The following is a 14,803-nucleotide window of genomic DNA, read 5'->3' as shown; positions in this document are numbered from 1 at the left end:
AAAAAACAAAACAAAAAACAAACCGTCTCAGTGGCCGGAGCCTGTTCTGAAAACATTTTGCAGAGCGAGAAGGAAGATACTTTCTCACAGTTTCCTCCTGAAGAAAGGTCTCATTAAACTCCCACTAATATGAATAAGAGCCTTTTCACTATGTTCAGTGGGAGTTGGATCAGGCCCTCACTTCAACAGCTTTATTGTCTACCAGGGAAACCTTTTGTCCTCACCTCTCTCTGATATGCAAAGAGGACTCTAATTACGGAAGAACTAATACTGTTCTGCTGTGCAACGGCTTGCAAAGGGGTCGTAGCACCACGAAGCACTGCTCTGCTGCCACTGACTTCTTAGAAAACAAAATTCTCAGGGAAAATGGTAATACAGAAGCAACAGACATTACTAAATCTGTAGGCAAGCACTTGTGGAGGGGTTGTTCATTTTTGTATCTTGAGTGAAGGATTCATCATCTACAGCCCTTTAAAGCCTCCTCAGCCAGAACTCCAGGTGACATGCATGCAAGAAGCTAGGGACCAGGAAAAAAATTTCACAAGTCCTTATGGTTGCACCGAGGAGACGCCAACAGGGCAAGGATTAAATGCAAGGATCTCTACCCTCCTCCTTAGAGGCACGAAGTACTCCAAGTATTTAGCTCACATAGTGGCCTGCTGGAGTTTGCTTTCCAGCAGGAGACAAAAAATGAAAGGATGAGCTGTGTTGGAAGTATATAATTTAGAGTGCAAACTTGTTGGGGCAGGGGGACAGATCTTCACATTTCTTTATGTGCAGTCAAATGGTCAGTGTCTTCTCACAACCGGAAAGAGAAACTGGTACTTTTTGCAACTAAACTTCATCTGAAACAGTTAATCAAAATCTCAGTATTTTCTCAAACAAAGAGAACACAAACAGGCCTGAACATCATTCAGCCAGTTCTGGTAACAGATGATTGCTCACCTGAGGAGTTCAAAAGCAACAACAAATCTAAACAACAACAACAAAAATTACCACCATACATAACTGTGTGGGTAAATTATGATATCTAAAGCATTCTGGAAGCAGGTCTCTTTACCAGTGTTTTGGAAGGCTGGAATCAATCCAGAGCCTCTTGGTGCATGGAAAGTTTTGACAATAACAACTGTGTCATTTCAAAACTTTGCATGTTAAGCTTAAGAAATATTTTTCTGAACTTCTGTGTAACTCAGAAACCAAATCCTTCTTTCCTCCCCAAAAATATAGCTGGATTTTGAAAAATAGATCTGGCTACAAAAGGGACTAACCATCCTGCAGGAAATTCCAAGGGTTCAAGATTTTATTACATTCCAAATTGGAACCCCACCTTAAATCTCAGAACTTAATGAGAATGGGAATATTCTGATTTGGGAACATACTAGCGCAGCCAGGCCTCTCCATCTACCAACACAACTCATGGGGAAAGGGACACAGCCAGCTGACAGCGGGTGGGGAGGACGGAAATCTGGATCCAGACTCAGAAGGGAAAGCCTTATTTGAAGCCGGGAGGACACCCAGGGCAGCTGAGGGATTCAGGAAAGTCAGGAAGCCTGCTGCCCAAAGGGGCACAGGGTCCAAGGGCCGTGGTGCCCACACGCCCTGCCAGACAAGCTGCTAGGGGTCTGCAAAGCTTGAGGCCATCGAGGCCACGGTAAGCTTTTCGCCCGGGAGCAGGGCCCCCTGGCACGCCCGCCAGTGCCACCAGGCTCGGGGGCCGCCCGCACCACCCGGCCGGGCACCAGGCAGAAGTCACATCCCGCCCGGCAGGCGGAGCGGGCTAGAGGCGCGCCTTTCCAGCTTTGCATCAGAATTTAGTCAGGATCCTCTCGTTCTTCAGAGGTGCGAACTTTCTAACAGAAATCCCGTTAGAAGGTCTGCTGACAAGTCTCTAGCTCTGAAGGAAAAAGAAAACCCTCTATTAAAACACACAGAGTCATCAAATGGTTGCTGTCTGGCAGGAGTTGCTCTCAAGTTTCCGATAGCACTCAGTTTTTGGGCTAAGTACGTCACCCAGAAATGAATACAAATCAGTAACCAAGTACTGGCAGGATTAAACTAAAAAGTCAAACAAAACTGTGGCCCAAATGTTAGAGACATCGTAAAGCAGTGCTGTTGCTTCTTTCTGCTTTGAGATCTTAGTTTTATATTATTGGCAACCTGAAGTGTTCCAAGATCTTGAGCTGGGCTCTCCAAAAAAAATTTTGACTAAAAATCAGAACCGTTTAAAAAACAACATTTGGCCTCCGTTTTGTTTGCCTTCTAATTTTGGAACTTGTAGTGCTCGTGGTTTCAGATTTTGCCTGGAAATACGAGAGCTGGAAGTTTACATTTTGAAGAAATGAAAGCTGGCATTTTTGTCATCACATGACTCCAAGAGCTGGGGCTTGAGGGAAAAACATGAAACATTGTCAGGCTTTCTACAAAATTGTGAGATTAGCAGCATTGGTTTTATCACAATTTAGGCTGCAAGGTTGACCTATTTTATCAACAGTGCCCTACTGAATATGAATTGCTTTATGAATTTTAACAACCATGTTTCATTTTGAATATAGTTCAATTAAAGTGACATTCGTCACTGCGCTTCAAAGCAAACTATTCAATCATCAACCTGGGCTAGACTTTTTCTCTGAGCAGGTGGAAAGTGTAAACTGCACCACCCCACAAAACTTTGCATCTCAGAGGCACCCCTCAAGGCACACCACCACGCACGCTCATTGCCTGTCCTGGGGACTAGCTCAGCATCATGAAAAAGGAGCATCTATAGCCTTCAAGTTTCTTTCACACTCTGCCCCCCTGATGGGACAGCTACAGAGTCCCAGACTTCACCATGTTCTAGAGCAAGGATGCCAGGAAGTGTATTGTGGCCGCACAAAAGAAGACGGGGAGGTGACAGTGAGAGTTCCCCTGAGGCCTTCTTGAAGGACAAAACTACATTTAGTCCAAAAACTTGCTGAGCCATACTTGGTGTCTGCATGGTCTTTCCTCAGCCTGTTCTACAGCTGCAGATCACTACGGAGCTGTTCTGAAACACAACCTGAGATCTTTGGGACTGTTGATGCACAAGAGTTGACAGGACAGAACACGCATTCCAGTTTTAGTTCTGGTAAAATATCAAGACTGAGGTGTGCAGGGGAGAAGACCCCGAACACTCAGCAAGCAGAAACTGTTAAAGCTAAAACCTTTTCCATACACATTCACATGAAGATTAAATAGAACAGAAAGCAGTGTGCATGGGAGGATGCATTCCAAAGTGGGATAAAATAAGATGGCAGGAGGTTTAGTTAATTATTCAGAGAAACTCAAACCTCTCCACAAATTAGGTCTAGAACATCCTGACAAGCAGAAAAAAAATTATTATAACCATTTGCCAAAACACAAAATCCTGTACAGATCATATATTAGCATTTTGAGGTCATACGGATTCTTAAGTTTAATCTAATCTGCAGCTTTTCTCCAGTTTAGCATTATCTCTTTATTTAACTCTCTATATGAAGGTAAGCTGTGTGTCTTCTGCGTTAGTGAAATCTCCTTCCAGTTAATTCAGAAGAGATGGACTTGAAAAAGACATAATGTCAATTAGAGACTCATGTGCCAGGTGCATTTTTCTAAGCTCAAGTAGCTAATGCATCTTTCTTCAGCATCACAGAAGAGCTGTAGTTACACTCAGCATCTGCAGTCCCCTAAGGAGGAGAGACACATTGCAGTCTTTCCCTGCTTATGTATTGTGTGTGTATCGGTGATTGTATGCTGGGGTTCGGAGAGAGGGAACTGTTTCCAAGTTAGCTCACTTAGAGAAAGGAGTCATAAATCATGGGGTCAGTCAGGTTATGCTTTTTTTTAACCTTAGGGTATTATGTTTTCAATACAATATTTCAATAGCTTTTTTCTGTGTAATAATTTATCTGGAATTATGGCAACTCCTACAAGCTTAGAAAAAATTGGCTCAAGTAAAACGAATCCTTTGTCATAAATAGGTTGTGTTCATAACTGCAGCCTAATCATTCAATTGCACATAAGTCAAATAGTTATCTAGACTTTGTAGAAATACTTCCCTGTCAATAAATCTAATGCTATTTAAAAACTCTAGGCCAATGTGACAGAAGCATGTTAGATTAATTAGGGCAAGGTCAGAAAAGCTGAACTCACAGCTACATTCATGTCACAGTTTTGTTCCACCTACCATAACCTGATTGTAAACTCACAGACCGTTTTAAACACGGGCATGTTAGGGTGACTTCATTGTCTCCGTTTATATACACAGGCAGATTTCTTCAGGAATTGTTTCTTCTCTCTGACAACAGTCAACTAAGCATGTAACTGAGAAGAAATGTTTTGCTTTGTATTCACTGTCAATAAGGGTTTTTTTATTTTTAAATATTTTTTCCTGTGACTTCACAGTAATTGGGCTGCAACCCGGGTTCGTGAGACTACACGACCATGTAGACCGTGGAACTGTCAAGAGGCAGGCAATGTAATCAAAATTTCACTACAAATAGATCATCTCTCTGGGAATGAGAGGACAGTATTGTCTCTCTGCCTGTTCCATTCTTGACCTTTATCATGTGACCATCCAAAAGGAGGGTGCCCCAAATCTGATGGGTTTTTTGTGAAGTGGACCCTGGAGGTGAAATTCTGACCTTGGCAGGGTCAATATTTCATCTGAAATCCCTTGAGACAGGCCTCCAAATCATTTCTTAGGCTTGCAGCTTGTATCAGATGGTAGCTAGCTGACTTTCATTTACTACTGACTTAGGTCAAACTTGGACCAGGGATCAAGAGATGAAAGGCTCTATATCTCATTATCAATAATCAGTGTTCTCCACTACCCTAAAAACGACATACTTCATTCTTATCTACAAGGCCTTAAAACTTAAAAGGGTTGGGGTCAAATTATGTTACTTCAATTTATTTTTATTCACTGCTTATAAAACAACTTCCTCTCTCACTGCCATAGCTAAATGCTAAAAATGTAAATACTTTCCTTGCTATTGTAGAGGTTCTACTATTGTTTTTCTTTTTAAGTCTTATTAAAGATACAGCAATAAAGAAAAATCCCTCCCACGCACAAATTTAAAGAAGAAAAAAAAATACAGAGGTCAAGGCCAAGCCAGGCCTTACCAATCTCAAAACTATTTTCAGCAAAGCACATCTTGTATATAAGTTGCCTTATAACAGCGGGCTGGACCTTCTCCAGAAGTTTTTCATAGTTACAGAAGTCCTGATATTGACAGAATATCCTCTGAAACGATAGAGACAGTCTTCCTTTTCGTGTGAAGCCACACAACTCCTCTGATTTTGCTGGAATTAAGTTTTCTTAGACCAGTTACGGATATGGCCCCTAATTTAGGGAGCTAATTCTGAAATATTAATGAGAAGCTTTGGAAGGAAAATCCTGTTGTTACTGAACAAACAGAACATAGCACCCACTTCCACAGCGACCTGCAATGCTCTATACATAAATGCATACTTAAACAGACAGAGATTCTACCATGACTCTAGATATCTGTAAAATGTCAAACCCCTCCTTTGTTATTCTGTGAAAACCTTCATGGGCAAACTGATTTGCATTATTTCCAAAACAGGGGCATGCATATATACACATTGAAGAAAAGTAATGAAATACAGTCAATGGCATGAAAAGAAACTTCTGAACACTTTACGGAAAAAAGAGGTTAAATAAAGTTCACTGGTTTTGCTGGGTTAACAACTTTTTTCTACTACTAGAAGTAAACCTGTAGATACCTAGGACCTACACAGTTGCTCTCCTGAATCTAACCAACCTTTTGACCAGTTTCTCATTCAGACAATACTCTACCTAAAGTGTTGAAAATTTCCAGACTTTCAACACCTGGGGCAGAGGGAAGGAGGGACACTTGATTACCGATCACTGAAGAGAACTGCTTCCGCAAAACATCAAAAACAGAGTTGTAGGAGATCCACTGCAATCCACCTCTTTCTGGTAACACTTTTGCCACTCCTCATCTATGGTTGAAAGAGGACTTGGTCCTGCAAACCCTTGCTCACAGGAGCAGCTCCTCTCACATCTGCTTCCTGATCTGACAGGAGCAGTGTTAATCATACAAGGCCTTCCAGAAACTGACTTTTTTTGCTTAATGACCGGTAGCATCCTCACGTGTTTCCATAAATAAGATGTAAGGCATCTGCAGAGATTCTTAAACAAACTATGACAATAATGGCTGAGGGAAAGCATGTGGAAACAGAAAGGAGAGAAGAGAGATAACAGGGGCATGGGTGGAGACGCAGTCTCTGACCTGGATCTGTTGCTGAAGAAGGTTAATTTTGTGTTGCTGCTGCAGGAGCTGCTGCTGTTGTCTTGCAATCTGTGGAGAAATTGCACAGAAGAAATGTGAGATATGTATCACCATTCCTGGAGTCGGTACATAGGAAAGTTCCACTCTGCTTGGTTCTTTAAACTGCTCTATTAAGCTAAGAAACCTTCACGTGTGGGTGGCAGCAGCCTGGACTGCCGCTGAAGCAAGGGGCTCATGTTCAGGAGCAATTCATAGCTAACACTAGTGTGAAAGGGAATCTTACGGAAAATGCTGTGCTGGGTATTAAGAGACGGATGGATGCAAAAATCTCACCTCTCTCACTATCTGAAATGGCACTGCTAAAATCCCAAAAAAGTGAGCACTCAATTGCTGCAACTTGCTGGAGGAAGAACAATACTGGCAGAGAAGCTGGAAAATAGTAGGACAAGGCAGGAAGGGCAAAAAAGTAGGATGGATAGTAATATTCTTTTTATGTTTGGCACCACCTATTCAAAAATTCCAAAAAAAGGAAATCTGACACCCAGGAGGAAGGTATTAGTGTGCACATTTCCTTGATGCAGAAACAGACACAAAGAGACTGGAACTGGGTTTGGGAAAATCACTGACTCTTCAAAGTGTGTATCAGCTGAAAGGAACTAAGGGGGCAGTGCAAAGCTACCCAGCTCAACACTGAAACTGATTTACAGAAGTTGATGGAGTAGTTGAAAGTCTCCCAAAGTCATGTGTGTTTTCCATAAGGACTTCCATCCTCCCTCTCCTTTGACTAAACGATTGGGAACCTTACTGTAGACACATTTTACACACAGAAAAAGCAGACAGTAATGGAACCAAATTAGAGTTCTCAGGGGACTGATAGAGATAAACCATTATATATCTCAAATTTAAAAAGCAAACTTGAAAAACTTTCATTTGAGTCATCACAAAAGCTCTGCTCTCATGAATAGCTAGCACAGCAGTACAAACGTTAGAAGGAGTATTGCTCTTCCCCTGTGGTATGTGTACACATCTCAGGGTCAGATGGGAATGTATATGTACTTACTGGAAGGAATTTTGTGCATTCTTCCCCTTAGGTATTTTCTTTCGTTTCTATGATTAAACTATTAGCATAAGAAACACTCACTCATAGTTAACTCCACATCTAAAAGATTAAATGTTTTCTTTCTAGAACCTCTCCTTAAGCAACTGAAATAATTTTTATCAATACTTTTTTTTGAAAGTTTGCTTATTTTAATTTCTGTATAACACAGAATTATACACAATTTTTTAAATTAAGAGAAATCCTTATTATCCTAATAATAATTCTGCAGGATTTCTTACTGCCTTTCTCCATTCTCTCAATTTTCTTTTTCACTTTTGGATCATTCAGCCATCCTGTAGCAGTAGTGACTTTAAAAGACAGGGCAAAGGAAATAGCTCCTGCAGGATGTCTCTTCATGGAAGAATCTTGCCAATTCCACCTTCACACCTTCATCTACCTTCTCCATGTAAACAACAGTGTGATACAAATTCTCTAGTTTAATAGGTAAGTTCTACGTTCTTCTCCTGTTCTTCCTATGTGGGATTTCAGGTGTGAGGCCAAAATACACAGTATTTAAGATAAGGTTTTAAAATGATCAAAAATAGGGGAAACCAAGGCTAAAATGTCTGAAGATATCAGCAGTGGTTTAGAATCCTAAGACTTGCTTGGTACAACACAAACATTGAAGTATGACAACTATGACAGATTTCAAAGAATTTTGTGGGTTTCATAAAATTCACATAGCTGTAATTCTACGATATAACCCCAAATTTCATTACAAGCTGAAATAAATGGTCAGGCAGACCAAAATGCTTTCACATAAGAGGTATCAGGATGGACTCCTGACAAAATTTTAAACCAGATGTCTAAGTATTCTCTGCTCATGTTCAGGTACAAAAAAGGACATTCATTTCTGTTAAAACTTGCACAGTGCAAATACGTTAGAAAAGTTGTGTTCTTGCATAAAATATCATGTGTCCGTACGTGCACATTGGAACTGTTCATGTGTGAAAACATGTTTGCATTTTCAGTGGAGGGCATATTTGCAAGAGCTGAAAATCAAGCCTCTCAAGCCTAGAAGAAAAGAAGTCACACTTGTTCACTGATTTTATATTCTTCTCCCCCACTTTTTTGCACAGTTAGCAAAACCAACTCTTTCATTTGTCATATTACAATCCAATGCTGCATTTTGTTCCTTTTATACCTATTCAGCATCACTCAATTCAAGCAGCATTGGAAGATTATTCAGGAGGGCTATTTCTATGCTTATTTACACTTATTTTTAGGAAAAACACTATTGGAAGAGAATATCTCCAAACTGGAAGTGTATCTTTAAAAGACAAAGAGCACTATTTTATATATTTCAAATTAAAGCATTCTCCAAATATGCTTTTGTTTAAACTTCTTCACCTAAGAAAGCAAATGGAAAAAAAATTCCGTGTGGAGAGCAAACTTGAGAAGTGTCAACCCTAAAAGATAAGTTACTGGAAAGTCCTCCTAGAAAATTATTTAAGCTGAAAGCCACTATCATAATCACTCACCTGTTCTTGTTGCTGCTTAGCGAGCTCCATTTGTTGGCGTTGTTTCTCGATCTGTGATGCAGCCAGTTTCTTCTGTTCATCATGAGCTGCTAGCAGCTGTTCTCGCAAACTGGTCAGCTGATTGATCATACCCATGAGCTGCCTTTCTTTCTCAGCGAGGCTTTCTGGAGTCCCTGGGCATCATATGGTGAAAAAAAAAAAGGTAAAGAGAAGAGAGGAAATTTAGAGCTAGCCAGGTTTTTATTTTGCAGCTTCACTATGAGCAAAGTTTTAGTAGAACCAAAGAGCAGCAGCATATTGCAATATAATGCACATTAAGACCTGTCTCTCTGCAGGAAAATGAGCCATGGAGGATAATTCTGTACACAGGCTTTGATCTGGTGTCCCCCTTCAATGTTTCCTTGGCCTTTCATCTATTTTCCATTGCCTTTTTATCAGATTAATAGGGGGAAAAATACTGCCCGTTTTGAAAGAGTTTCAAATTTTAAACAGTTTACATTTCATGGGGATCAAAACCAACACTTCCAGTTTTGAAAGACAATTACATTTTTGCTAGAGACTTATGACAAAGACACATCAATGCTTTGACGCTTACTGTAGAAAGAAACTGTAGGGTGTGTATTAACACCCCTCTATAATCAAGGGGAAGCAAAGAAGTCTCCTGGGTGCTGGGTGCCTCCCTCGCTCCCCACGCCCAGCCTTGTCACCGTTACACACAACAGCACACAATAGCTGTCAGGACGCTACCGGTTGTATCATCTACAGCTGCCCTGATTAGGATGAAATTATGTCGTATTTAAATTGTCAATAACTACGGCCGCTGTTGCTGCCACCGATGAGTATTTTTAAAGGAAAAAGTCTTGCATAAACATATCAGAAAACCTGAGTTAAACGCAACTCACCATCTCTCTCATTTGTGCTGTCATTAGATGTTTTTTACAGGAGTATTCAGGAGACACAGACAGAGGAACTGACTACCTCGCTCTCATAATCATTCTGTAAAAGTTCTCCTTCTACCCAGAAGGACAGTGGTTACAAGGGAAGGGAAGAAAAAATTCCAGGAAAAATCAAAAGCTATGAATCATAGAGTAAAACAAAAAATGGCACTATTAGTCTGTCCAGTATCATTTGACTTGGAATTTAGAAGACCAGAAAATGACTGTAGCAGCTAATCCACAGATATCTCCAATACCACGACACCCTCTCACATGAGTCAGATCCTACGAAACCCTTTCTCAAAAAAGCTTTAGGATTGAGTTAAGGCTATCAGTGTCTATGCCTCCTCTGAAAATAGCCTGCTTTTGGGACAACCCTGCCACACAAACCTTTCTCAAACACAGGAAGCGTTCTTCTGCTAGTGTCACCAGTGCTCTCCAAGTGAAAAAAAAAAGAAGAAAAATTGGCGACTACACTAAACATGTTCCTAGCCAACTATCAGTCAGACGTGGAAAAGAGCTACTGGTAATAGCTCATTTAGTCTACCCCCCTGCCAGTGCAGGAATGTTCCCTACAACGTATTTACTACAGCTTTCTAGATTGGATTGAAATGTCTGAAATGGTGAATCATCTACTGCTTTCTTTGGAAGATTGTACCACAGCCTTAGAGGAGTCACTGTTTGGACTCTTTGCTTGATAGTTAGTTTAATTTATGTTCACTTAATTTCAACCTTGCGCTCCCAAGCAGCATCCCATCTGCCACGTCAGCCAAGTCCAAGCCCTTAAATGCATTTGTAGACAGCCATATACAAGTGGGAAAATACAAAGAATCAATATTTCCATATAAAGGAAATGTAACTTGATTAACTTTTTATTAAGATGCTAGAGATTTATGTGAAAACATTCTCATCATATAACAAAAAACTACAGCAGAATATTCTCAGATATAGTCTCCAAAAAACCTGTGGTACAAGCTGGAAACTAGAGAAACACACTGAAACAGAAACCATAGGACTTTAAAGCTGTTCTGTTAAAAGCTGGGAGAAAGAACGGAAGCCAGTGCTAAAATACTAACGCTGCTGAAGAAAACACTTTTTACTTACGATTTTTATTTCAAACATTGGAGACAGAGAACTGCTACAAGTAATGCATTTGCCACCTGGCCATACAATTAATCAGAAATTTCTATTGCCACTCTTCCATCCTTCATTTGTTTTTCCCTAGCAAAAAGGGTGCAGTTCTTCCAAGTGGCATAGAGTAACTAGCCTAGAAGTCAGCCTCTTCCTTGCCCTGTCTGTGGCGAGCATGTCGGTTTACTGTAATGCTCATCTAATGAAGACTATCAGCATACTGATACTGGCAGTATAACATGCTGGGCACACTGAAACATCTGAAACTAAATATTTTATTTATTTATTCAGCAGATATTTTATTTCAAATTTTTACTGAGGGTGGGTGTGCGCGCGCAAGAGGGAGAAGGACCTAGAGAGAGGAGGAGTACACAGGATTGGCTTAGTCCTAAAGTTAGGGTAAGCAAAAAGAAATCACCATCAAATAAACAGTTCGATAAATACACTGACACACACCAAAGATCTTCAGCCAGTACTGGTTCATCAGTGTATTTTGAGCTCCTACAGTAGCTTTCAGCTGGGAATCAAAAAGCACTTTGTAAAGTTAAATTAATCCCCACCACACCTTTGAAAGGTGGAAAAATGTTTCCATATGTGTAAACTGACAGACAGAGGGGTCACAGAGTTGTTACCGACAGCGGCAGAAAAAGAAATTGTTGATATCCAGCCCTGTGCTGCAAAGCTCAGGCTGCGCTTCCCGAGAGAGAGCCGAACGCTCCACGTGCCTCCGCCCTGACCGCGACACGAAACAACTGCACAACCGCGGGGCCATCCACCTACTGCAGTTTCTTCTTTCATCTGATTTACCTAGAAAGGAACAAAAAACTTCTTCCCCGGGAAAACAACAGCTTTGTTTGAATTGCAGGAATGAGAAGAAAGTCTGGATGAACTGAGAGCAAGCGGTCAGGGCGATGAAGTGCCGGTGCAGACGCCGGCGTCGCAGGCACACCACGGCCGTGCAGCTGGGGACAAACCCACCAAACCCAGTCTCTTCATTATTACTCAGTTTTCAAAGAAACTTTGAGATGCCCAAAGGGGGTGCTTTATGTACTAACTTAGTAAGTACAATGCATAATTCCTTTGGCTTATAAAACTGGAGTGGAAGTAGTCTGACAAAAGGCAGCCTTCTTGCGTTATATTTCTTGAGCAATTTCAGTTTGCTAATAAACTGAAAGGGAGAATTTATCACTGTCAACTTTTTTAAAAAATCTTTTGTTGGAGAATACTTTCTGGAAAACGTGGCTTAGCAGGTACTTTATTTTCATGTGATTAGCTCGTCCTTCCAATAACTTCAATAATATTTAATTATAATTTCAATTCTTTAAAGTATCATTCCTTGCAAGATAATACTCAGATAGCCGTACTCTCAAGAGACCTGCACAAAAAAGAGGCAAGAGAGATATGAGTGGGTCTACTGGGAGACGGTGAGTTTTGGGGTAGATTTCCCCTTGCCTTACCCACACATCTGTATAAGCCCCACTGATTTCTTACAGACAACTGGTGGCTTATGAAAGTGTGAAAATTAAAAAGAAGAAAAGTACTTGAATCAGACTGTCTTGATCATGATGTAAAGTATTTGCATTTAGTTTAAGTTTGGTATTTTTTATGTTACCCTTATTACCTCGCTCACCTTTTCCATAATTATGTTCGTGGAAATGGTCAACAAAACTGCCATTTCACAGTTGCCATTCATAAATTAGTTAGTTTGCATAACAAATGAAGGCCAAACGATACTTGACGTTATTTATTTAATGGTGAGCTGAGGGCAACAGCTTGGTCGCTACATAAGTACGTTCAGTGATAGGAATTTTTTCCGGTGTATTAAAACGCACTGCAGAGTTAGAGCACCAGTTGCCATTTTTGTATCCCTTTCTAGATGCTGTAGGTTGTGGGTAGGCAAGGATGGTGGACTTCTGTCCTATCATCACTATTTTCTCTCTGTTAACCCGCATGAGATCTAAACCTTTATCATCGTGTGAAGTGTCTTGGCAGCTAAGGGATTTCCATTTTAAGAACTCTGTAGCTTACAGGGCAAAACGTGTCAGCGTTTTAAGTAACTACAACACCAACCTCATAAAGACCATTGCTTAAATTATGCTACTCTGGAATTAATGAACTATCCCCGCGGCTGCTAACACTGCTAGAACTTGGGAGGCGGTGCAAACCTCAGTGAGGGTAAGTCACCAGCCCCAGCAGCTACCTTCAGCCGCTTAGTTATTAAACTCACTGCTCCAGGTAGTAGAGAGTTGGGAATGGTTCTGGAGCTGGCCTGTGCTCTACACACAGCATCGGTGCGGTTGCAGTGCTTTCACTCTAGCCATGCAGCGTGGCTGGGAGAAAAAACAAGTGCCCGTTATTGCAGTGTACAACTTGACAGCAAGCTAGACCCACTTCACACAGGTATTGAGTGAGAAGTAAAAGGAGAGTGGCTTACATCAATGACTGCCTCAAAAATTACTCTTAATTACAGTCAGATCCACAACAAATAGATATTGCACATTTTATGTTTAACAAAGCTTTTAACCACCAGACCACCTGCCTTTCAGGAGATTGCTGTAGGTGATCATACTGTTCTCTGTGTACTCTATCACTGCAATGGCAAAATGTGGATTTTTCACAACTTACCAAAACAACTCAGGCAAGAGAGCATCGAAGTATACACTACGGGTTGATACAGTGAATGGCCCAAGAAAACATGCTTTCCAGATGCATCAGCTTATTCTCTATCACCATAAAAAGAGATTCGGAAAGAAAAAAAAAAAACAAAACATGTCTGTGGATGCAACACCCACAGCAGATGGCAATAAAAGAAGACTCAAATTAGTGGCATTCTGTATCGCCAAACCTAAACTTCATCTCAGATCAACACTATCCATAATAGTGTTTAAGTAGTAAAAGAAATTTACTCAAATGTGAAATAAACTATTACACATTCTTAGTTCTGATTCACAGTCTCAGACTGGCAGTGACAGTAACATTTTAATAAACATTAGAATGAAGACACCAATATGACCAAATGACACACTTAAAGTGAGAAAACGAACAGGAGAAACCTTGGCATATCCACCCAAAACAGAACCAAAGCAAAAAAAAAGGCAGAGAAACCGCTTTTGCGATCAAAACAGTAAATACTTTATTATAATTTATTAGACAGAATGAGAATGTAAATGAGAAATTAGGAAAGCCAATATTTTCTTTAACAGGCATTTTAAGCTTTTGCTGCGAATGCTCAAGCGATGAGAATGTTTGCTTGCAGCCAGCCTACGGATCTGCTCACAGCTGCGCAGCACCCAGCGTGTTCTGCAAGGGCAGAGACGTGGCAAGGCTGTCCTCAATCCCTCTGACATGTCTCAATTAAACTGCTAGGAATTTTATCAATCAGGGGTGCTCGCGTGCACACTCACGCACACCCATACAGACAGTGAAATTTATCCCCCGAGTCAGTTTACTATCAAAGTAATTACGTAAATAGCTTCTGAACTGTCAGCATCTGTCTTTCAAAGAAAAATCAAAGAAAACAATGTGCAAGTACAAAGCCTGGAAGACACAATAATATTGTATTATGTTCATATCATTAACTATGGTTACAAAAGAAAAAAAAAATCTTCCTGTATCTACAAAGCTTTGTAGGGGGAAAAAAAAACATTAAATGGAAATAAGAATATTCTGAAGTACTTTGTATTCAAATAATGTTAAGATGTATAATAATAATTAGAGCATGCGGTATAGAGCATTTTTTAATTTCAAAGCATTAGCTAATTGATCTTCTTAAAGACTGTGAGCAGGTAGAAAGGTAGTGGTATACATTACTTATTTATACATGAGAAAACTGAGGCGTGAAGTTTTCAGAAACTTGCCTAAAGTCATTCTTAACTTTATGCGCTG

The 14,803-nt window shown here is 40.4% G+C and overlaps 1 protein-coding gene across 7 annotated transcripts in view; it reads right to left on the bottom strand.

Moving 5' to 3' along the window:
* SOX5 (SRY-box transcription factor 5) overlaps positions 1-14,803 on the bottom strand; it is a 651,312-nt gene that overhangs the window by 141,627 nt on the left and 494,882 nt on the right. For all 7 annotated transcript variants that reach the window (XM_075160498.1, XM_075160507.1, XM_075160488.1 and 4 more), the window contains 2 exons: positions 8,853-9,025; positions 6,273-6,341 (listed from right to left, as the gene is read on the bottom strand). In XM_075160498.1, the coding sequence (XP_075016599.1) occupies positions 6,273-6,341; positions 8,853-9,025 (242 nt within the window). The remainder of the gene's footprint in view (positions 1-6,272; positions 6,342-8,852; positions 9,026-14,803) is intronic.

This window comes from Calonectris borealis, chromosome 1 (genome assembly GCF_964195595.1).
Source record: "Calonectris borealis chromosome 1, bCalBor7.hap1.2, whole genome shotgun sequence".
Classification (NCBI taxonomy): domain Eukaryota; kingdom Metazoa; phylum Chordata; class Aves; order Procellariiformes; family Procellariidae; genus Calonectris; species Calonectris borealis.
The sequence above is the reverse complement of the archived record's forward strand: the minus strand, read 5'-3'. Positions and strand labels throughout refer to the sequence as shown.